General features: G+C 52.0%; 1 protein-coding gene across 5 annotated transcripts in view; it reads right to left on the bottom strand.

The window, feature by feature from the left end:
• PGAP2 (post-GPI attachment to proteins 2) overlaps positions 1 to 23,110 on the bottom strand; it is a 37,212-nt gene extending 14,102 nt beyond the window's left edge. For 2 of the 5 annotated variants that reach the window (XM_050922710.1, XM_050922791.1), the window contains exons 1-3: positions 17,548 to 17,796; positions 16,663 to 16,915; positions 8,582 to 8,676 (exon numbers count right to left, since the gene is read on the bottom strand). In XM_050922710.1, coding sequence (XP_050778667.1) covers positions 8,582 to 8,676; positions 16,663 to 16,915; positions 17,548 to 17,712 — 513 coding nt within the window. In that variant the 5' untranslated portion in view covers positions 17,713 to 17,796. Of the gene's footprint in view, positions 1 to 8,569; positions 8,677 to 16,662; positions 16,916 to 17,547; positions 17,797 to 18,781; positions 19,393 to 21,882; positions 22,353 to 23,080 lie in introns of those variants that run through there. The other 3 variants (XM_050922468.1, XM_050922551.1, XM_050922631.1) reach the window with 3 other exon arrangements.
• Between the last annotated feature and the right edge of the window lie 1,953 nt (positions 23,111 to 25,063).

Below are 25,063 nucleotides of genomic sequence, written 5' to 3'. Positions count from 1 at the left end.
TGCTGATCATTAAATCTGCCCGACCCTTCCAGCCCTAGGTCGCCGGCCACAGGCAGGGCTGAGCCCCGCTTTCCTCAAAGGGCCGGCCAGCCTGTGACCGAGACCATCTCCCAGCCAGGGCACAACCAGATCAGTGTAGTGACGACGATGCCCAGTGCAGAGCTGGCTGGAGGGTCCTGCCCAGGCTCCAGCAGCGCCCACCACTACGCGCTCCAGTGTGAACGAAAACCCTGACCCATTTAGTTCAGATACATTTCATCTGAGAAAGACGCTGTGACTAACTAGCTGCCCCTTTCCCCATGTCATAGCGCCACCACCTGGTGCATCGCGTGAACGGCAGCCAGCTAGCACTGGGCGAGCATCGCTGGAAGAGAAGCGAGTGTGTGTCCGGCGGTGAGCGTGGGAGACTGGCTGTCGGGAGATCTGGATTCAAACTCTGGCTCTGGGGGACCTTGGGCAAGACGTTTAACCTTCCTGAGCCGTTGTGTTCCGATGGGCTGAGAAGGGATGACGAGATGTTCTACCTCAGAAGGAAGCTGCGAGGCTGAAGCATCAGCATTTGCAAAATGCCTTGGGATGCTCATGTAGGCAGGGGGCAGAGAAAGGCAGGAGAGACCTTTAAGCAAACTGAGCACCAGCCCCCTATGCATCCTATCTGGTTCTGAGGTGCAACTCCAGCTTCCTCATCTGCAGAACCACTTCCTGGAAAGGGAGAGGAAGCAGCGCTGGTGAGAGCAAGTCCCTGCTGGCAGCACGCTCATCGGTGGTGCCCATACGGAACGTGCTCCACAGCCAGCCCAGAGGACAATGCCTCTTGGTGTTGAGCCAGGGGTAACGCACGTCCCCCAGGTCTGGCTGAGCGCTCACCGGAGCTCGAAGAGCACTGCCAGCAAGGCTGGAGTTCTGCAGACCTTAGGAGCGGATCTCTAGACCCCTCTAACCGGAGGAACTGAAGCCAAAGGCTTTAGGTCTTTTGGCAGGCCTCAAGTGCACCCTTCAGAGGCTGCCTGCTAGATACTACGGTGATGGGCACGACAGGACAAAGACGTTCATGGACCACAAGCACGGCCGGGGCCCGAATGCAGACCAAGGGCATTTCTTCATAAGGCTACGTCTGCAGAAAGATCTGGGCAGGCACGGCCTCGCTGTGGCTTGAGGTGTCCCCAGAGGGTATGGCCACTTGGGTGTTGCCAGAGGTCGTGGCAGAAACTCCGTTACTAGCACTGGTCTACACTAATGGGGGGATTGATCTAAGATACACAACTTCAGCTACGAGAACAGCGCAGCTGAAGTCGACGTATCTTAGATCGACTTAGAATCACTAACTTCGCGTCCTCGCGGTGCGGGATCGACGGCTGCCGCTCCCGCCTCTCGCTCTGGTGGAGTTCCCGAGTCGATGGGGAGCGTGTTCAGGGATTGATGTATCGCGTCCAGATGAGACACGATACATCGATCCCTGATAGATCGATCACTCCCGCCGATAGTGTAGACATACCCTAAGACTCCGCTGAGCTCTCAGGAATAAGGAGACACGATTCTGAACGCCTTTGGTCCTGAGTTCTCCTCCCTAGGAGGGGATGAGGGGTGTAAAAGAGAGAGGTAGATGAGGAGCAAGGGGGAAGGATCAGGAGTGTATAAGGAACACCATCATCCCCACTGCACACACACATGGGAAGAGCAGCATAAGCTGCCTCCCACCGAGTTTCCTAATCTTCTCGGAAGGACCTAAACAAACAGCTGAGCGGGTGACTTGGCAGATTCAGGTTTCACAAAGCGGGCTCTGGAGGAGCAACCCTGCCAGGCAGGCACAGCCCCCTGCAGGCAGGGTTAACACCGGGCAACACCCTGGTTAGACCAGGGTAGCGCCCAGATGAGATGTTACCTTGGGAAGCTGAAAATCTGTGTTGAAATCTCAAACTATCGGCCAACAAAAGCAAGGTTCGCTGGCAATAAAGGCCATGGCTGGACACCCTCCATGGCCTGTGCATTCCTTTCCCCCATTATATTGCTACAAAACCGTCCATAACACACTTCAACACTTCATAAGACTTTTGCTGTCGTCTCAAGCAGAAAAAAGGCAGTATGTTCCCCAGCTTCAGCAACGGTACACTCTCATGCAAACCCTGGACAGATCTGAATTCCTAGTCTCCTTCCCAGCTTAGGGAATTTCTCCCAAGGCTAAAAGGATCTCTCTCTCTCTCTCTCTCTTTTTTTTTTTTTTTACCACAGAAGCGAGCGGTGTTTGTGCTGGGGTCAATTTGTCATCACATTACAATTTGATGCCTTTAACTCGGGGCACATGTTTTCTGTTACGGTTAAAAATTATAACGTGCTCTAGAGACTGACACGCCCGATGTTCAGGGACTCCCAACCACCAAATCAGAGAAACATAGGGCTGGCAGAAGTCATCTAGTCCAGTGATTCGCAACCTTTGTGGGCTCAGGAGCCATTTGTAAAATGGCCTGTCGCCACCCACTAAAGAGCCACAGTACAAAAAGAATTTGGCTTACTAAGTATTTTTTACCCACGATATAGAACGTACACCTGAATGTAACATTGTCATAACATATTCCCAGATTTGGACCTTAGCGTCCAAAATATGGGGGTTAACATGAAAACCTCCAAGCTTAGTTACCAGCTTGGACCTGGTAAAGCTGCCACCACCCCAAAAATTAGAGTGTTTTGGGGCACTCTGGTCCCCCCAAAAACCTTCCCTGGGGACCCCAAGACCCAAATTCCTTGAGCCTCACAACAAAGGGGAATAAACCATTTCCTCCCCCTTCCCCCCTCCAGGTGTTCCCTCCCTGGGTTCCTGGAGAGATACGCAGAAGCAAGCTCCGTGAATCTAAACAGAGGGACTCCACCCTCTCTATTTCCAGTCCTGGAAACACAAGGAGAGAGAGCCAATCTCTCCCCCACCCCCCTCCTTCACCCAGAGGGAATGCAAAGTCAGGCTAGTAAATCTAACACACACAGATTTCCCCCTGACTTCTTCCTCCCACCAATTCCCTGGTGAGCACAGACTCAATTCCCTGGAGTTCCTCACTAAAGAAAAACTCCAACAGGTCTTAAAAAGAAAGCTTTATATAAAAAGAAAGAAAAAGTACATAAAAATGGTCTCTCTGTATTAAGGTGACAAATACAGGGTCAATTGCTTAAAAGAAATATGAATAAACAGCCTTATTCAAAAAGAATACAATTCAAAACATTCCAGCAACTACACACATGTAAATACAAAAGAAAACCATATAAACCTTACTGCCTTATTATATTTGTACTTACAACTTGGAAACAGAAGATTAGAAAGCAAGAGACAGAAATCCTCCCATAGCCGAGAGAGAGAGACAGGCACAAGACCAAGAACAAAGGACTCACACACAAACTTCCTTCCACCCAGATTTGAAAAAGTCTTGTTTCCTGATTGGTCCTCTGGTCAGATGTTTCAGGTTACTTCTTTCCAGGTGAAAGAGACATTAACCCTTAGCTATCTGTTTATGACAAACATGTACTGGATAAATACATCATGCGCATGGCAGCTCCTGTCCCATGGGGCTGCGCTCCCCGCTCTGGGCATCACAGTCTCTGGGGTTGCCGTACCACTCAGCTTTGGTCCGGCCCAGCCCCCCGACAAGTGCCACTCATTCATATTTGGCCCAGTTGGCCCTGCGTCATCACGATGGAGGGGTGGCTGGGCCAAACCTGAGTGGCACCAGGACCCAGTGCACCTTGTTGCAATGCCCAGAGCGTGCTGAGCCCAGGACCAGAGCTGCAGGAGCCGCTGGTGTGTGTGTGTGTGTGGGGGGGGGGGGGGCTCTGCAACACTCCCCAAGGCCTCCCACATGACCCTTTGACACACCCTGTAACCCAGTTTTAAGTCATGACCTAGGGGTTGAGAAACCCTGATCTAGTCCATCCCCCTGCGTTGAAGTGGGATTAAGTATCCCTAGACCATCCCTGACAGACGGTACCGTCGGCCAACCCCAACCGACGGGAGCTTTAGTCTTCACTAGTTGGAGCTTTGTTCTTTGAGCACTCGCTTGAAATGAGTCTGCTAAAACAGTCGTGTCATTTGGAAAACCTCACCCAATATTCAGGTGAGAGTCTGCCAGGAGTGTCACAGGGGAGGTGGCTCTTTCAAGGAGCTAGTTGGGCTTATTTCACCTGTGCTCAGCAAACCCATAGGGGTCTGCGAGTCCAAGATCTGCTGAAGCTGTGCCCAATGTCCTTATGGGGGCTTGCGTACCATGTGACAAGTGGCCCCTGAAGACCATGTGACTTGTCAACCCTCCATGGACCTTGAGGCACCATTTCCCATCTCAGTCAGAAGCTGGTTTCTAAGGCCTGGTCTACACTATGCGGTTAGGTTGATGTAAGCTGCCTTGCATTGACCTAGCTGTGGAAGTGTCTTCACTTAAGAACGTCATACTAGGTCAGACCAAGTCTATCTAGCCCAGTATCCTGTCTTCCGACAGTGGCCAGTGCCAGGTGCTTCAGAAGGAATGAACAGAACAGGCAGTTATCGAGTGCTTCATCCCCTGTTGCCCATTCCCAGCTTCTAGCAAACAGAGGCTAGGGACACCATCCCTGCCCATCCTGGCTAAGAGCCAATGATGGATCTGTCCTCCATGAACTTATGTAGTTCTTTTTTGAACCCTGTTATAGTCTTGGCCTTCACAACATCCTCTGGCAAGGAGTTCCACAGGTTGACTGTGTGTTTTGTGAAGAAATACTTCCTTTTGTTTGTTTTAAACCTGCTGCCTATTAATTTCATTTGGTGACCCCTAGTTCTTGTGTCATGTGAAGTGGTAAATAACACTTCTTTATTCACTTTCTCCGCACCAGTCATGATTTTATAGATCTCTATCATACCCCCCTTAGCCGCCTTTTTCCACGCTGAAAAGTCCCAGTCTTATTAATCTCTCCCGCTGATGTAAGTGCCTCTCTACGCCGACTTAATAACCCCACATCCACCAAGCAGCACAGAGTCACGGTGGATGTCAGTGTAGACGCTGCATTGCTAACAGCGACTGTTACTGGCTTTCAGGAGCTGTCCCACAATGTCTCACACTGACAGTACAACCGATACAAGTGCAACTGGGGATGCGCATCATTGACACAAGGCACCAAGCATGCAGACACACTAGCGATTTAGTAACTGCGGTGGCTGTGTGCTGACATACGTTAAGTTGATGTAATTTTGTAGTGTGGACATGGCCTAACCTTTGTCAATTTCATGGCTGGGTGAAAGGAGCCAGACTGGCAGCCCTAGAGCCCGAAGGCTTCTACTTTGCAGCTGCAGAGCAAGCTTCTTCTGCGGTCAGCATGCCTTAACTGTGATCCGGAGGGAGGGGCTGAATTCCTGGGCATATCTCCAGGTCTTCCTGCCCCACAGCTAAGGCTGCCAATGACAGGGCAATCTGCGAGCAGCATTTCTGGGATGGGATGTGACGTTATGAGTATAATATATCTCACCGAAAGGTGACATAGGGCCAGAAAGAATTAACTCACAGACTGACCTGACCCATGGCCCAACTTTAAAGACTGGTTAGGAAGATATGTAAATGAACAGCGCTTTGAAATGCAAGCCTGCGTTGTTAGAGGTAGAAGGGTAGATGTCTTGTCATGTAAGCAAACAAGTCTTGTCTATTGCTATAGCTTTGATTCAAAGATCAAAAAAGGAATATTAACACTTATGATGACACTTGAGTGAAATAGTATTATTGTCCACACGTCTCTTTGAAAGTCGTGATAAACTGCACAATGGACAAATTACACTATGCTAATTGCCAGGGTGTTTGACAGACAAAAGATTAAGCTTATTCTCTCAGGCCAAGAGGCTGCTGGAAAATGTATAAAAATCCTGGGACATGGTAGCGAGGGAATCTGGTTCCCCATCGCCCCGGAGAGGGACGAGCCCCTCCGGATGCCAAAGTGGGTGGAACCAGTGGAGTCTGCGCCCGAGCCCGAGAGGTCAGGGCACAGGACAGGAAGTACAAAAGCCCAACCCCAGAGCTCACTAGAGGCCCGACTGCCGGAGAAGCCAGAGGTTTGTGGCCTAGCTCACGGTGAGGAGACTCCTGCAGTCTGCGACCGACCCGAGGACTGACCGGGATCGAGCCGAGGCCTGATGTCGACCAGACCCCGGAGAAGCTGTTAAGCCTGCCTGTGGCAAGCTACCCAGAGGAGCTGCCAAGCCTACCGCTCGTCGGGTACCCAGAGGAGCCCATGGTGCTTGATTTCTTGGAAGACTCCGTCCTGACGCAGGTACCTCTGGAGGGGGAGGTAGGAAGTAGCCCAGGGGAAGCCGACTCTAGTCTGGCTGCAGCACTACCAGAGCCCATGTCGGTATGTTGCGGCCAGGATCCCCACTGACGAAGCAGCAGGTCTTCTGCCGCCGCTAGGGCGCCGGGTTGGGACGCAGTGGAGTGGGTGGGCCTGTGTCCTCCCTGCCACCCAACGTGTGGGTGGCTGTCTCCCCCTCTCCCCAGGTCCTTCGGAGCCAGGGCCTTGGCCTCCTGAATTCATCTGTTTGCCCAGCCCCTGCATAAGGACCTGAGCCAAAGACTCTCTACTGCCCCGCCCTGGGCTAGGGCCTGGGTCTGCAGAATAGAGCTGTTTGTTGGTGTCTACCGTTGCCGTGGCGTGAAACTCCGCGGCCAGGCTAGCTCCCCGAAATAACCTGACGGACGTAGCGAGGTGGTGTGATTCCCCGCCCCCCCGGAGAGGGCCAAACCCGGCTGAACCCTTCTGCAGACACTACCCTGTTTTATCTCAGATCTGCTTTCAAGAGGGGGAAATCTTAAGCCGCAAGAATTGAGATCCCCAGTCACTGACTGGAGTCAACCTGAATAGGGACATTGGACTGTCACCTATGGACTATTTCTAAAAGGATTTTTGGCAACTACAAACTCACCTTTGCCATGTATCTGAACCTCAAGAATTAAATTCAAGTCTGTCTGTATATTGATCTTTTAACCAACACTCACTCTCTTCTTTTTTAATATGTTTTAGTTTAGTTAATAAGAATTGGCTATAGCGTGTATTTTGGCTAAGATCTAAGTTATAATTGGACCTGGGTGTGTGGCTGATCCTTTGGGGTTGGAAGAACCTTTTCTTTTATATGATAAGATTTTCAGTAATAATCATCATATCTGACGTGGGTGTCTGGATGGTGGCCTGTAGGGTGACCAGACAGCAAGTATGAAAAATCGGAATGGGGGTGAGGGGTAATAGGTATAAGACAAAGCCCCAAATATTAGGACTGTCCTTATAAAATCTGGACATCTGGTCACCCTAGAGGCCTGAGGCTTGGCATTTTAAGGGAACTGCATTGTCTTTGGATTTCTGAGTAACCAGTGAGGTAACAGCAGGAGCTGTTCTGTGCTGGCTTGAGGTTTGTCTGCCCCGTTCTGTTTGCAGTTCACCCTAATTGAGTGACTTCAGCTGGCTCCCACTGGCAGCATTGTCACAAGGGGCATCTTTCCAGTGGGCACCAGAGGGAGAAGGGAAACAGGAAGATGACAGGAGTTAGGGAGCACTGAGATCCATAAATACCTGGAAATGTACAAAGGCTTAGCCTAAAAAATAAAGAGCCTAAAAGCTGGAGCCCACAGTCCAGTGAACATAGCTTCTCTAGTGCTCCAGAACCAGCGTTCGCCCTCCCACTACTCAAACAACCCAGTGCAGGTTAAACTATCAGCAGACTGGAAACCAGCAGCCCTACTCTCTCCAGCGCAGGAGCCTTTCCAGTGCTTGGAGCAGTGGACTGAGAGTCGGGACTCCTGTGATCGATTGCTGACTTGCTATATGACAGAGGAGTCACTTTACCAATCTGTGCCTAGTTTACCAGCCTAGGAAAATGGGACTAAACCCCTCTCAGCACCCTGAAAGGGAGGGGATTACAGGGGGACAGTAAGTAGCTCGGAGATGTTGGAGGAAAGGCTTAGCTGTGCTAAGTATTACAGTGTGGCTAATACTGCCCTCTGCTGGTGTGTATTAATAATGTATTCTTTTCCCGTTTGCTTGCAAGACCAGATGTCTTCACCCTTCCACAAAACACAAGCACCCAGACCACAAGGCAACCAAGAAACCAGAATCCAGATTCCAACGCAGGCGCTCCACCAACCAAGTGTACCGGGTCAGGGAAAGCAGGGTCACAAACAAGGCCTTATCCAGCTACTTGGGGACTGGTCCTGCTTTCAGCAAGGGGTTGGACTAGAAGACCTCTTGAGGTCCCTTCCAACCCTGACATTCTATGATACTGGTTTTGGTTCCAGCTCTAACTCCAGCACATGTTTTAGTAGAAGCAAGTAGGAAATCAAAGCCTTCAGACCTGCCCGTGTGCAAATAAATGCTCAATTCGTTTTGGTTAACTGGCCCGTCACATGTTTTCCAGTCATCACCTTTCCCTTCGGTCTGTTTCACCCCCTAAAGTCGTGCCGACGTCCTGCCCCGTCGTAGCACTTTCCTGGTGACGAGATACAGACATGAAGCCCTCCGCCCCCAGCTGTGCACCCCCAGCCCACCCAAGAGAAGAGCAGTGACAGTAGAGAAGGGAAGGTTACTGTACCTCGGGACTTACTGTGTGTTTCTTAGTCATCCGCCACAGAATGCAAGTCAGGAACATGTGACCCAGGGCTGAGGTGATAAAGAGGATGAAGGAATTTTCGTGGATTGCTGCATCAACAAGACAACAGGTTTCCCGTTAACGCTGAGCATGGAAATAAGCCAAAGGGAGCTGCCTGAGGAATGCTGAGGAGGCAAGGAGAAGGCAGTGTGCATTACAAGGCCCCTGCCAGGAGGCTTGGAGGAGCTGGGTCAATACCGCCTAGTAGTGACCTGGGACCCAAAGCTCCGGGACTCTATTCATGGTGCTGCCACTAACAAGCCAGGGAATCAGGGGCCAGTCATGTGACGTCACTCCATTGCCTTTTTGGGGAGTGCTCTCAGTGTGCACAGAGCAGGAAGGAGAGCACTCCCCAGGGCCTAGAATGTAGTTAGTGGCTACAAAGGGGTGGGGCGTAATTGGAGCACAGGGGTCTGTGATAGCACAGCTGAGTGGAACCCATTCCTGTGCAAAGGAGGCAGGGCAGGGGGGTTTGAGAAGGACACTGCTTGGTGATGTAATTGTCCCCATCCATAAGCAGGGACAAAGTCACTCCCCTCCTTGCAGGGGGAATGGGAGGCTGTATTCTTTCACGTGCATAAAGCACATTCACAGCCTGTATGGAAGGTGCTAGATGAGGCCAAAGGGTCATTACTGGATGACTGTCATGCATCTTTGCATTTAGCCTGACATGCTTTACAGACACGCAAGCCCAGAAAACAGGTCACTATCATTATCTCCATTCTACACATGGGGGAAACTGAGGCACAGTAGAAACAAGGGAGTTGGTCAATGCTATGGTCGTCAGCCCATAATACTGGGGCTGGGAGAACTGGTATGAACTTCAGCTTGTACCCCGAATATTGCTCACACATGCCAGTACACTCCCAGGACTTCCAGTCCAATACTCACTCATAGACTCATAGACTCTAGGACTGGAAGGGACCTCGAGAGGTCATCGGAGTCCAGTCCCCTGCCCTCATGGCAGGACCAAATACTGTCTAGACCATCCCTAATAGACATTTATCTAACCTACTCTTAAATATCTCCAGAGATGGAGATTCCACAACTTCCCCAGGCAATCTACTCCAGTGTTTAACTACCCTGACAGTTAGGAACTTTTTCCTAATGTCCAACCTAAATCTCCCTTGCTGCAGTTTAAGCCCATTGCTTCTTGTTCTATCATTGGAGGCTAAGGTGAACAAGTTTTCTCCCTCCTCCTGATGACACTCTTTTAGATACCTGAAAACTGCTATCATGTCCCCTCTCAGTCTTCTCTTTTCCAAACTAAACAAACCCAATTTTTTCAGCCTTCCTTCATAGGTCATGTTCTCAAGAGCTTTAATCATTCTTGTTGCTCTTCTCTGGACCCTCTCCAATTTCTCCACATCTTTCTTGAAATGCGGTGCCCAGAACTGGACACAATACTCCAGTTGAGGCCTAACCAGAGCAGAGTAAAGCGGAAGAATGACAATGCACTCACAATGCACTCTGGGCCAAAGCTGCTGGGCAAGCCACAGAGGACGCAAGATTTGTGGGGGGGAATGTCTGGCCCAGGATTCTGCAGCAGATGGAAACAGACTGGGCCCTCGAGGGAATCTTTCAATGTGGTGGGCGAGTCTGTTCGGAAGGTTGCTGGTGGCAAGTTCAGCCACACAGAAACCTCAAGGAAGCAAATACATCAATGCACTATGGGGCACCAGAAGCCATCTGTGAGACTGAAGTCATAAGAACATAAGAATGGCCAGACTGGGTCAGACCAAAGGTCCATCCAGCCCAGTATCCTGCCCTCTGACAGTGGCCAATGCCAGTTGCCCCAGAGGGAGTGAACCTAACATGTAATAATCAAGTGATCTCTCTCCTGCCATCCATCTCCACCCTCTGACAAGCAGAGGCTAGGGACACCATTCCTTACCCATCCTGGCTAACAGCTATTAATGGACTTAACCTCCATGAATTTATCTAGTTCTCTTTTAAACCCTGTTATAGTCTTAGCCTTAACAACCTCCTCAGGCAAGGAGTTCCACAGGTTGACTAAACTCTTTGGAGCATTCGCCAGTCCCAGTGACTTGATGACCAGACACTGGATTGGGAAGTTGAGGAGGGTGTTCTAGGGAACAGCACAGTTGACGTCAAAGTGGCTAGTCAGTTCTGCTCCTGCTTGCCCCAGGATAACCGCGCACTAGTGAAGATCGGGGAGGGGAACATTCAGACTCATTCTCACTCCTTTATACCTTCTTTCTCAACCACTTTCCCCCAAACTTGGCAAATCCCCTGTTCCCCATGTCAGGAACTCGTCAGCTTGGAAGGTCTAAATTTAAATAGCTTCCTTCCCGTCCTTGGAAGAGCCGCACAGCGAACAGGGCTAGCGTGACAAACCCTGTATCCAGAGACCAAGAGCTGCAGCAATGTGAGCTTCCTCTTCATCATCCAGGTAATGCGCATCACACCTGGCCTGGACAGGGCACCTGGAGGGTTGCGAGGGGCATTCATTTTCCAGGGCCCACTCAGGCCTTAGCCCTCTGCACAGGCTTCCAGCAACGGGGCCAAGTAATGCCTCCTTTTGGAGGTGGTTTGTTACCTGGGTCTTTGCCCAAAATGCACTGCACCGAGATCCAACCAACCCATTTCAGATAGGCCACCTAACAGCCATCAGTCGCTGCCACCTGGGGCTAGGTTCAGACTTAGGGATGACATAAATAGCCTCACTGCAACATTTCAGCAGTTGGTTTGCAAATGCCAACTTGTTACCCTTTATGCTGAACAATCTATCCCAATTCATATTTAGCTCACATGCTCCGATTTCCTTCCCCCGACCTGGAAAAGAGTTCTGTGTAGCTCAAAAGCTTGTATCTTCCACCAACAGAACATTAGAAAGGCCACACTGGGAGAGACCAAAGGTCCATCTAGCCCAGTATCCTCTCTTCCAACAGTGGCCAATGCCAAGTGCCCCAGAGGGAATGAACAGAACAGGGAATCAAGTGATCCATCCCCTATCATCCATTCCCAGCTTCTGGCAAACAGAGGCTAGGGACATCATCCCTGCCCATACTGGATAACAGCTATCAATGGAACTATCCTCCATGAACAGATCTAGTTCTTTTTTGAACCCTGTTATAGTCTTGGCCTGCACAGCATCCTCCAGCAAAGAGTTCACAAGTAGACTGTGTGTTATGTGTAGTTGGTACAGTAAAAGCTATTACCTCAACTACTTTATCTTTTTCGTATCCTGGGACTAACCTAGCTACAACACTGCAAACAAATACTCTGATGCGACAGACGGTGATTTCCTGCAATATCCTGGACAAATCATAGCAAATTAAGTTGAAATATCTTAGGAGTTCATCATATTAAAAATGGGGAAATGTTTATGTCTTATTGTGAGATTGTGTGTAACATCTCTCGGGAGGAGACTTGACTAATGTAAACTCTGAGAAGCGTTATGAGCTTCGAAGGACTAATTGAAAATGACGTGAAGTTTGAAAGTTATGTGGGTTTCCCAGGAACTCTCTAGCAGGAGGTGTTTGCAAACATATTCCCTCTGGTTCCGCAGGAATGCAGCCTTCTGAAGCTGCACCTGTTCCATGAGGACACATCAAAGACCCAAAAGGTAAGCAGAAGTGACTCAGATTCCCAGGGAGTGCTTGTTCGGAGCTAATAGCTGTAAAGAAATTGTGAGCACAGAAAACCATCTTGATGCTTTGAAGGAAGACCACCTGCCAGAGCCCTTGCTAGAGCTGGGGTGATCTCTGGAGAGCTTATTAGCAAGCGGTCTGCCTCGCTGGGGAATTCACAGCGTAGGCAGGAGCTGTGCAGCCTGGAAATGCCCTGGTCAGGAGGGAGAGAGTCGCATCATCAGAGAGGTGATGGCTGGGGAGCTGAAAGCCTGAGAGGGGATGCCCATGCTGGATCACAGGTGAACCATGTCAGCTGGCATTAAAAATGCCAAGTGCCTAGAATGGATGTGTCTGGGCCTGACTCAGTGAGGGGGTGGACAGGGGTGCCAGGCTAGCGCAGCAAGGGACAAGGCCCTGTAACTAGCACCAGCCCAGCAACGAGTGCGTGAGCAGAACCAGAGCACCCTGCATATTGGCAGAGGGTACGTGCGGAAAGACAAGCAACAAGCTGAGAGACACTGAGAACTTAAAAGGTGCTACATCTCCCACCCCCCTGAGATGTTTTTCCTGCACACCGACAGAGTGGCATAGCAAGATGCCGTCTTTCACACACCCACTCGACGCCAAGCTGGGCACTGGTTACCCTGTTCTACCACTTGTACCTGCTGGGAAATCCTGGCCTCACTGGAAATCAATATGAAACGACCCATTGAGTTCAGTGGGGTGCGGGTTGCCTCCCTGACGTGTAATCATCACTGTTTTCTTCCTCGCTACACAGGATGTCTACGACCAAGTGCCAACTGGCCACTGATCCTTCCTGGCAATATCACCAGTCCCCAGCAAACTGAGGCTGGGACCTCCTCACCACCAAGTCAAAGCACCAGAGACAGCTCCACCCCGATCTGACTCCCAGCAAATCAGCTGCTCTCTGTCTCCCTGGCCCTGCTGCTGAGCCTTAGAGTCCAGGTTGCTGAGGGTCGCTGCAACATCCAGGGCTTCTACTGAGAAAGTTGCATATACAGAAATGGCACCTTCTTCCCACATGCACTCAGTGAAACCCGCTTTCTGTCCTCCTGCTTCCACTGCCATGCACAGGCAGCTATGCCACAGTATGTCCCATTCCAGTCTGGGTCACTCACCACCACGACTGCCTTCCAACAGCCGGCCACCTACATCTGTTTGACCCAGTTGAAAGCAATGGGCCATTTTCATTGGCGGAACTCCAGTGAAATCACCAGGGATGAACTGGGCCCACTGGGTTATCACAAGCGTAAATGAGGCCTGAATTTGACATGCAAAATCTTTATGACTGGGGCGAACACGCAAGTCAGAAAGAACTCAGCTTATCTCTCCGATCCCAGGCTGGCAGCTAGAAAACTGACACAAACAAATGGTAGACACATAAAGGCCCATCGTGCCTTTCTTACAGGGCTGTCATTCAGATTAGAACTGCACTAGTCTGTCTCTACACCTGTAAATTAAACCACACTAATCAAACCGAATTACTCAATAGCGAACATTTTTACTCAGTTGCAAACAGATGGGAGAAGCGCATCTCCTAGCCCAGCATGCAAAGATATCCCCCACGACACACACACACAAAATGGCCACACAGTTTGCTTTAATTTAAAATCAAGAACTTCACCTTCCATAAGAAGAGCCATACTGGGTCAGACCAAAGGTCCATCTAGCCCAGTGTCCTGTCTACCGACAGTGGCCAACGCAAGGTGCCCCAGAGGGAATGAACAGAACAGGGAATCATCAAGTGATCCATTCTCTGCCGTCCACTCCCAGCTTCTGGCAAACAGAGGCTAGGGACAACATCCCTGCCCATCCTGGCTAATAGCCATTGATGGACCTGTCCTCCATGAGCTTCTCTAGTTCTTTTTTGAATTCTATTAGTCTCGGCCTTCACAACATCCTCTGGCAAAGAGTTCCACAGATTGACTGTGCATTGTGTGAAAAAACACTTCCTTTTGTTTGTTTTAAACCTGCTACCTATTAATTTCATTTGGTGACCCCCTAGTTCTTGTGCTATGAGAAGGAGTAAATAACACCTCCTTATTTACTTTCTCTACCCCAGTCATGATTTTATAGACTTCAATCATATCCCCCTTTACTCGGATTTTTCAGCTTGGAAAAAAGACAGGTCTTATTAACCTCTCCTCATACAGATGCTGTTCCATATGTCTAATCATTTTTTTTTGCCCTTTTCTAAACCTTTTCCAATTCCAATAGATCTTTTTTGAGATGGGGCGACCACATCTGCACACAGTATTCAAGATGTGGACGTACGATGGATTTCTATAGAGGCAATATGACATTTTCTGTCTTACTATCTATCCCTTTCTTAATGACTCCCAACATTCTGTTTGCTTTTTTGACTGCCGCTGCACATTGAGTGGATGTTTTCAGAGAACTATCCACAATGACTCCAAGATCTCTTTCTTGAGTGCTAACAGCTAATTTAGATCCCATCAGTTTATTTGTATAGTTGGGATTATGTTTTCCAATGTGCATTACTTTGCATTTATCAGAACTTAATTTCATCTGCCATTTTGTTGCCCAGTCACCCAGTTTTGAGAGATCCATCTGTAGCTCTTCGCAGTCTGCCCTGTACTTAACTATCTTGAGTAGTTTTGTATCATCTGCAAATTTTGGCATCTCACTGTTTACCCCTTTTCCCAGATCATTTATGAATATGTTGAACAGGACTGGGCCGAGTACAGACTCCTGGTGGACACCACTAGTTACTTCTCCATTCTGAAAACTTACCATTTATTCCTACCCTTTGTTTCCTGTCTTTTAACCAGTTACCAATCCATGAGGGGACCTTCCTTGAGAAGAAACACAGGAAATTATTGGAGATAAAGTAATAAGCAACTAAAGGAGGAGTTGGAATGCAAGGCAGACTCAGCCCAAACTGTAGTGTTTCTTATTGCAATGGGGTAAAACAGCAGAGAAGGACACAGTCTGAGTGCCTGACTTTGAGCGAAGAAGTCTTAAATTCCAATCCCAGCTCTAACACTGACTTCCTCTGTGATCTTGGCTATGTCGTGTCTCTATCATGAGGATGAATTAGTTAACGCTTGCTACGTCAAGTCCCAGGTACTTTTATTAATACAGAGACCATGGATTTTAATGGAATGTGGGCATTTGCAGAATGGAGAGGGGTAACTAGTGGTGTTCCCCAAGGGTCAGTCCTAGGACCAATCCTATTCAATTTATTCATAAATGATCTGGAGAAAGGGATAATAGTGAGATGGCAAAGTTTGCAGATGATACTAAACTACTCAAGATAGTTAAGACCAAAGCAGATTGTGAAAAACTTCAAAAAGATCTCACAAAACTAAGTGATTGGGCAACAAAATGGCAAATGAAATTTAATGTGGATAAATGTAAAGTGATGCACACTGGAAAAAATAACCCCAACTATACATACAATATGATGGGGGCTAATTTAGCTACAACGAGTCAGGAAAAAGATCTTGGAGTCATCGTGGATAGTTCTCTGAAGATGTCCACGCAGTGCGCAGAGGCGGTCAAAAAAGCAAACAGGATGTTAGGAATCATTAAAAAGGAGATAGAGAATAAGACTGAGAATATCTTATTGCCCTTATATAAATCCATGGTAGGACCACATCTCGAATATTGTGTACAGATGTGGTCTCCTCACCTCAAAAAAGATATTCTAGCACTAGAAAAGGTTCAGAAAAGGGCAACTAAAATGATTACGGGTTTGGAGAGGGTCCCATATGAGGAAAGATTAAAGAGGCTAGGCCTCTTCAGCTTGGAAAAGAGGAGACTAAGGGGGGATATGATAGAGGTATATAAAATCATGAGTGATTTAGAGAAAGTGGATAAGGAAAAGTTATTTATTTATTCCCATAATACAAGAACTAGGGTCACCAAATGAAATTAATGGGCAGCAGGTTTTAAACAAATAAAAGGAAGTTCTTCTTCACACAGCACACAGTCAACTTGTGGAACTCCTTACCTGAGGAGGTTGTGAAGGCTGGGACTATAACAATGTTTAAAAGGGAAGTGGATCAATTCATGGTGGCTAAGTCCATAAATGGCTATTAGCCAGGATGGGTAAGGAATGGTGTCCCTAGCCTCTGTATGTCAGAGGGTGGCGATGGATGGCAGGAGAGAGATCACTTGATCATTACCTGTTAGCTTCACTCCCTCTGGGGCACCTGGCATTGGCCACTGTTGGTAGACAGATATTGGGCTAGATGGACCTTTGGTCTGATCCGGTACGACTGTTCTTATGTTCTTATTATGTTCTTATGTTCATTGATTTTTCTCCTGAACTGATGATCCCAAAAATAAGCACTAAAAAAACCCCAACACCCCTGTAATTAAGTGACTCATGACTGTGCAGAACCCCCATTGTTACGACCCAGAGAATCAGCACAGCATGCTGTAGAAACCTACCATAGTTTTCCGAGGAAGACACGTACGTCAGCAAAAGGAGGGCGACGTTTTCGAGGACATTGAGGGCGAAGTTGATGCGGCAGAGCCGCAGGTAGCGAGGGTGCGTGCAGTGACAGCTGTGGTAATGGTTCCAGTATGCGATGGCCACCAGGAAGCGGGGTGCGGAGTGGAGGCCAATGCAGAGACGCCACATGTAGCGCTGAGGGGTCTCGCCGCCAATCGCGGCGCTGATGGAGGGGAGGTAATTGGGGACCTGGGAGGAAAAAGGAGAGCTTGTTGAAGAGGCATTGGGATTTTGTATTAGAATAGGTCACGTTTACAGCTCTCTAAAATGTCAGAGTGCTTAACAAGAACAAGTTCTATCCAGGGCTAGCACTAGTAAGTGAGGGGCCCAATTCAAATAGTTTCGATGGTGCCTCGGCAGGGATGACTCACCTGGCGGCGCTCTGGGTTTCTGCTCTGGGTCTTCCGCACTGAAGACCCGGAGCGAGTGAAGGACCCGCTGCTGAAGTGCAGTCGAAGACCTGGAGCGCCACCGGGTGAGTAAAAATTAAAAAGGTGCATAAGTTAGGCACTTTTCTTTAGGGCGTGGGGCCCGATTCAGGGGAATTGGGGGAATCAGCCTAAAGCCGGTCCTGGTTCTATCCCTAGCTCCCAGATCAGGAAATTGAGGCACAGAGAAGGAGAGTAACTTGCTCAAGTTCACACAGCACCTATTGAGTTCCGGGGAAGCCAGGAATAAAACACAGGGCTCCTGATGCCCAGGTCTCCTACTCTACTCACTAGACAACACTGCCGTTCTTTGAGAAATCACGTCTTTAACAGATTTTGCTCTCAGGGTCTAGTGTGCCCCTTTAAGTTCTCTACCAAGCTACAGGCACATACACCGCAGTGAGTAGCTGTCGTTTCCTGGAAGTGGAACAGCAGAGACCAGATCACACAGAAAAGGAATCCAAACAGCGGGCAACACACGGTCCCGACAGCCAGGGTGGTAAAGCGGAGCCGGAAGAGGATCCCATCTCGATCCAGAGGCAATGGCACCTCAAACATGTTGCTGGACCTGAAAGCAAGAAGCAACTATTTGAAGAATGTCCCTTCGACTACTACAACATTCATCTCCAAGAGCACTTCAGCGGGTAAAATGCATACAACTGTAATAGGTTGTTAGCCAATACATATAGGTTACATACTGTGATGCTGAGCCAGAAAGGGTTAAGCAACCAGCTGGCTAAAGTGACCCAGATCAACTTTTAAGAACATATTAGAGAGTAATGAAATGGTAAAAAGGGCCATTTTTTGTAGATAATTATCAAAGCCATGTAAGTGGACTAAATCCTTAGAAATGTAAACCGATATTGTCAGAGAATTAGAAGTAAATACTAATTGTCTTTGTCGGAGTTAAACTGTTAGGAGTTTAACAACATGATCTAATTAGCATGTAGAAGCTAAACATCAGTTCCGGTCTGCAATATTTTGTTACTATACTCTATTGACACAGAGATCAAAAGGGAATATTAGCAATTAGATGAAACGTGGTGTAATATCATTGTCCTTATTTCTCTTTGAAGTTTGTAGCAAACTACCTGTGAACCTCTGAATGGTCAATTGCTTTATGCTAATCAATGCAACTAATTACCTGTGTATACATACGAAATGACTTCAAAGCAACAATGTATATTACCTACTCTTCATCCAAGGAAGGTCTGCTGTATTATCTGCTGTCAAGAGGCTATCGTAACTTGCCAGAGATCGATAAAAGAACTCTAGGATCCTGTCATCTCACATCTGCTTTAACTTTGTCAGGGGAAGTTCAAGCTGCAAGATTGAGGTCTTCAGGTACCCTGGCCTGTCCCTGCAAATTCTTATGGAAGGATCTGAACCAATTCTATACACGGACTGCCTATTGGACTATAGACAATGGAATTAATTCTGGAAGAACTTTCTACAAAGGCAGTTCAGCATCTCTACTATGAAACTGACCTAAGAACGTTACTCATATCTGTATGTATAATAATCTTTAACCACAATAACTCTCTTTTCTTTTTTAATAAATCTAAGTTTAGTTAATAAGAATTGGTTGTAAGTATGTATTTGGATAAGATCTGAAATATTCACTGACCTGCTGAGTAATGGGTCCGAACTCTTGGGATTGGTAGATCTTTATATATGGTGAAAACAATTTTAAGTAATCCTCACTACATTTGACTTGGTTATCTGGGTTGGAGTCCAGGGCTGAATTGCTTAAGGGAAACTGTATTTTTGGGCTTCTTGATAACCAGTAAGATAATATAGAAGCTGTTTTGTTACTGTCTGGGTAAATCTAATTATAGGAAGGACCACCACTTTTGGGGAATGCCTGCCCCATTCTTTGTAGTTTGCCTGATTAAGCACTCTCGGTGAGGCCTCTCCAGGCATTATGGTCACATATACACACACTTCCCCCACCCCTCCATATTAATAGGTATTATATGCATGGTATTAATCTAATATGTATATGTTGAGTAATCATGCTAAATTGTACTATGCCTGTTCTTGCTCGCACATGCTAAGGCATATATCTCAGAATGCCCCAGGACAAATATAGCGTGGTGCTGGGCTTCGACAAACATAAAAACTGCCAAAAGCTAGATGTACAAGTGTTATGAACCAAGGGAGCAACATGGTGCAAGGAAATAACGTAAGAAGTGTGCCTGCTTTGCATTAGGGCACGTCTTCATGCCCCTTTATGTTTGGAATTTAATATTCAAAATGAAAGAGGGGCAAGTACAGGGAGGCACCAGAGATGAAGTTGGCTAATTAAATGTGAAGTGACGTGAACAGTGCTGTGACTTGCAAACAGCCATGCGATCAAAGATGGCTAGTTTCAGGGAGCCTTTGGGAAGCACATCATCTGTATAAGGCAAACTGACCATGCTGTGAGAATTTGCTTCCTGGGAAGGACTGGTGTGGTATTAACTCTTTCTTTCTTATACTGTGCTGCTTTGTCTTTAGACAATGAACCTGGCTGAGCTTGGTTATTTGTTCTCTCAAATAGTCTCAGTGTTGAACTGCAAGTATAGTCAATTAGCCGACTATACTGGCAGTCAATAAGGTATAAGTGATGGCTACAACCGACGGATTCTGGCAGCTCAAATCAGCTCAGACTGGGCAGGTGGGCAAAGTCGCACAGGGGTCAGTGCAAGAGCCGTCCACCCTTGGAATCCTGCGTTCGAATCCTGCATATATCCAGGGCTGGTCCTTAAATACAAACAATATGAACAGTTGCTTGGATCTCCATACTCAGACTCAGCTAATCATAGTTTAAGGGTCCTCTGTGGCAGCTGGGGTGAGAAGGGTACACCTAGATTGATTCAGGTACTAGTTCCCCCTTTTATGGCCAGCACCAGGAAGGGATTGCAAATGGGTCATGCAAGCCTATGGCCTAAACCAGGGGCTGGCAACCTCTGGCACGCGGCTCACCAGGGGGCCAGTTTGTTTACCTGCTGCGTCGGCAGGTTCAGCCAACCGTGGCTCCCATTGGCTGTGGTTTGCCGGCCCAGTCCAATGGGGGTGGCGGGAAGCTGTGGCCAGCACATCCCTCGCCCGCGCTGCTCCCTGCCGCCTCCATTGGCCTGGGACGGCGAACCGCGGCCAGTGGGAGCCACGATCGGCCGAACCTGCCAATGCGGCAGGTAAACAAATTGGCCCGGCCAACTAGGGTGCTTACCCTAGCGAGCTGCGTGCCAGAGGTTGCCGACCCCTGGCCTAAACCCAAGTGCTGTACACCCATCATTCCCACTGAAGACAATGGGAGTTACAAATGCTCAGCTGCTCTCTGGATCGGGTCCTGAGAGTGCTGAGTAGGGGCCCTGAAAACAGTAAGGCTGTCCCTACCTCACACCTTCTACAACCAAGACAAACCCACCATGAAGCCAATTACCACACAGGGTGCAAGTGAAGGTAGGATTTAACAGCTGGTATCTGAACTGCGCTTTTTCCCTGATAGTGTCTGCTTTAGGTCATAAGCTCCTGAGGTCAGGGACAGCATCTCCTTATTCATCTGCACTAAGCACAGGACTGTGGCTCTACTAACTAAACATTGTTATTTATTTGTGCAATAATCGTATGGGAGTGGGATCTGCATTCTAAGAATTACACTTCTATAGATCAGCCTTCATCACGGCAGAGGCAATAGGATTACAGCATCAAAAATGATGGGGCAATGGTCAGTTTGGGCCACTAAGGCAGGGGTTGGCAAACTATGGCCTGGGGGCTGCATCCAGGCCTCCAGACATTTTAATCCAGCCCTCGAGCTCCTGTCGGGGAGCGGAGTCTGAGGCTTCCCCTGCTCTGCATGGCTTCTGGTAGCAGCGGCATGTCCCCCCTCCAGCTCCTACCCGTAAGAGCAGCCAGGGGGCTCTGCACACTGCTCCCGCAGCTCCCATTGGCCAGGAACTGCCGCCAATGGGACCTACAAGGGCTGTACCTGCGCACGGGGCAGTGTGCAGAGTTGCCTGGCTATGCCTCCATGTAGGAGTCGGAGAGGGGACATGCTGCTGCTTCTGGGAGCTGCTTGAGGTAAGCACCACCTGGAGCCTGCACCCCGACCCCCCTCCTCAGCCTGATCCCCCTCCTGCCCTCCGAACCTCTCAGTTCCATCCTGGAGCACCCTCCTGCAACCCCAACCCAACCCCAGAGCCCTCCCCCTCCCCACCCCCGCTGCACCGCAATGCCCAGTTTCATGAGCATTCATGGCCAGCCACACAATTTCCATATCCAGATGTGGCCCTTGGGCCAAAAAGTTTGCCCACCCCTGCACTAAGGTCTTGCCTACTGCCTGTTTACCTAAGCCATGCCTCTCCAGCTACACTGCTATTCATACCCGTGCTAGCTGGGCATGCAGTGTCTGTACTCTACACACGCCATCCTACGTGTAGACCTACCCTTGGAGGGAAGCAACTTGACCATAACAATACAGTCACAGAAGAGAAACTAATCTAGTCTACTCTAGTCTCCCCAGAAAATACAGAATTGTTTTCCTCTGTCTATTCTATCCATAGCTTTGTCCAGCATGGAAATCTCCATACTGATGAAAGCCACTAAACCTGCAGGTGAGGGAAAGTGTCTTTAAACACGGAGCAGCCCTTTCCTACTCAGGCAGGGAGGCCGAAGGTGACACAGGCATCCTGGCCTGTAACCAAGAGACAGGCAACTGGTCCCTGTGCACACAGCCACACAGACCTAAGCCACTGGGGTGGTCACCTCCTTTGGCAGATCCTTCTTGTTAAGACCAGGGTAGCCGGCAGTCCGCATTTTAAGCAAACATCCCCAGTTACTAGGAAGGAAGGAAGAATACGCATGAACACCCCCCTGTGGAAGCACCTTCCTCTGAGCTCCTGGGGTGTGGGACTGGCCGCCAGAGCTGGGAGACACAGCCTTTGCCTGGGCAAATATGCCCTCGGGTTTCGATGTGCTGGGGACCTAGCTCCAAGACTCAGCCACACACCCACTGAGTTGTGCCAGACGTTTGATCAGAACCACAAACACCCCCCCTGCCTAAAGCAGCTTTTGGGAGGAAGGCGGGGTCCCCAACCCCCAGCCTGTGCTCTCCTATAAGGTGCCCCCAAAGCTGCTGCCCAAGTTTTCCCTCCTCAGCCAGCCTGGGGCATGGAAAACCTGAAACCCAGGTGATCCTCCTTCTAAGAACCAGCTCCTCCCTCCAACCCTACTCCTGCCCCTCTCCCTCCCCACTGCCTGCCCCACAACCTCTCCCCCAGCTCCTGTACACCCAGGTCCTGCCCCCCCCATGGCTGTCCCATAACCCCTCTCCCTCCCCACTGCCTGCCTCACAACCTCTCCCCCAGCTCCTGTACACCCAGGTCCTGCCCCCCCATGCCTGTCCCATAACCCCTCTCCCTCCCCACTGCCTGCCCCACAACCTCTCCCCCAGCTCCTGTACACCCAGGTCCTGCCCCCCATGGCTGTCCCGTAACCCCTCTCCCTCCCCACTGCCTGCCCCACAACCTCTCCCCCAGCTCCTGTACACCCAGGTCCTGCCCCCTCATGCCTGTCCCATAACCCCTCTCCCTCCCCACTGCCTGCCCCACAACCTCTCCCCAGCTCCTATACACCCAAGTCCTGCCCCCCCATGGCTGTCCCATAACCCCTCCCACTGCCTGCCCCAGCTCCTGCCCCACAACCCCTCCCTCGCCTCCCCGGATCCGCCCCCGGGAGCTCCCTCCTTCCCCCGCGCCCAAGGGTGCAGCGGCCTCTCGCAGGCTGAGCCCCGGCCGGTTCAGCTCTCGCAGAGGCCAGGCCAGGCCCTGCCCCGCCGGCCAGAGCCGGCTCCCTCCGTCCCTGCGGCCGCCGCGGCTCCCGCCCGGTCCCCCCGCGGCCTCATTCCCCGGCGCCCCGCGGGCTGCGCCCAGCCTCGGCTCACCTGTTTCCCCTTCCGCCCGTCTCCGGCCGGCTGCGGGACCGCCCCCCGCTCCGCCCCCGGGCCGCCGCTCCCCGCCTCTGTCCCCGCCCCCCGCTCCGCCCCCGGGCCGCCGCTCCCCGCCTCTGTCCCGCCCCCCGCTCCGCCCCCGGGCCGCCGCTCCCCGCCTCTGTCCCGCCCCCCGCTCCGCCCCCGGGCCGCCGCTCCCCGCCCCCCCGCTCCGCCCCCGGGCCGCCGCTCCCCGCCTCTGTCCCGCCCCCCGCTCCGCCCCCGGGCCGCCGCTCCCCGCCTCTGTCCCGCCCCCCGCTCCGCCCCCGGGCCGCCGCTCCCCGCCTCTGTCCCGCCCCCAGACGGCGCGCTGCGGCCTCTCGCAGGCCTGGACTGGCCCCCCGCTGCCCTTGCACCAGCCCCCCGGGCCTGTCCCCTGCTGCTCCTGCCTGCCTGCCCCTGCCCCACTGGGCCTGCCCCCTGCTGCCCTGCACTGCCCGCCTCCCCCCCACTGCCGCCCTGAGCCTGCCCCATGCTGCCCCTGAACCTGCCCGCCTGCCCCCCCGCTGCCCCTGCCCCACTGGGCCTGCCCCCTGCTGCCCTGCACTGCCCGCCTCCCCCCCACTGCCGCCCTGAACCTGCCCGCCTGCCCCCCCCGCTGCCCCTGCCCCACTGGGCCTGCCCCCTGCTGCCCTGCACTGCCCGCCTCCCCCCCACTGCCGCCCTGAACCTGCCCGCCTGCCCCCCCGCTGCCCCTGCCCCACTGGGCCTGCCCCCTGCTGCCCTGCACTGCCCACCTCCCCCCCACTGCCGCCCTGAACCTGCCCGCCTGCCCCCCCGCTGCCCCTGCCCCACTGGGCCTGCCCCCTGCTGCCCTGCACTGCCCGCCTCCCCCCCACTGCCGCCCTGAACCTGCCCGCCTGCCCCCCCCGCTGCCCCTGCCCCACTGGGCCTGCCCCCTGCTGCCCTGCACTGCCCACCTCCCCCCACTGCCGCCCTGAACCTGCCCCATGCTGCCCCTGAACCTGCCCGCCTGCCCCCCCGCTGCCCCTGCCCCACTGGGCCTGCCCCCTGCTGCCCTGCACTGCCCGCCTCCCCCCCACTGCCGCCCTGAGCCTGCCCCATGCTGCCCCTGAACCTGCCCGCCTGCCCCCCCGCTGCCCCTGCCCCACTGGGCCTGCCCCCTGCTGCCCTGCACTGCCCGCCTCCCCCCCACTGCCGCCCTGAACCTGCCCGCCTGCCCCCCCGCTGCCCCGCCCCACTGGGCCTGCCCCCTGCTGCCCTGCACTGCCCGCCTCCCCCCCACTGCCGCCCTGAACCTGCCCGCCTGCCCCCCCGCTGCCCCTGCCCCACTGGGCCTGCCCCCTGCTGCCCTGCACTGCCCGCCTCCCCCCCACTGCCGCCCTGAACCTTCCCGCCTGCCCCCCCGCTGCCCCTGCCCCACTGGGCCTGCCCCCTGCTGCCCTGCACTGCCCACCTCCCCCCCACTGCCGCCCTGAACCTGCCCCATGCTGCCCCTGAACCTGCCCGCCTGCCCCCCCGCTGCCCCTGCCCCACTGGGCCTGCCCCCTGCTGCCCTGCACTGCCCGCCTCCCCCCCACTGCCGCCCTGAGCCTGCCCCATGCTGCCCCTGAACCTGCCCGCCTGCCCCCCCGCTGCCCCTGCCCCACTGGGCCTGCCCCCTGCTGCCCTGCACTGCCCGCCTCCCCCCCCACTGCCGCCCTGAACCTGCCCGCCTGCCCCCCCGCTGCCCCTGCCCCACTGGGCCTGCCCCCTGCTGCCCTGCACTGCCCGCCTCCCCCCCACTGCCGCCCTGAACCTGCCCGCCTGCCCCCCCGCTGCCCCTGCCCCACTGGGCCTGCCCCCTGCTGCCCTGCACTGCCCGCCTCCCCCCCACTGCCGCCCTGAACCTGCCCGCCTGCCCCCCCGCTGCCCCTGCCCCACTGGGCCTGCCCCCTGCTGCCCTGCACTGCCCACCTCCCCCCCACTGCCGCCCTG

This window comes from Gopherus flavomarginatus, chromosome 1, assembly GCF_025201925.1.
Source record: "Gopherus flavomarginatus isolate rGopFla2 chromosome 1, rGopFla2.mat.asm, whole genome shotgun sequence".
Taxonomy (NCBI): Eukaryota; Metazoa; Chordata; order Testudines; family Testudinidae; genus Gopherus; species Gopherus flavomarginatus.
This window is presented reverse-complemented; position numbering and strand designations above follow the sequence as displayed.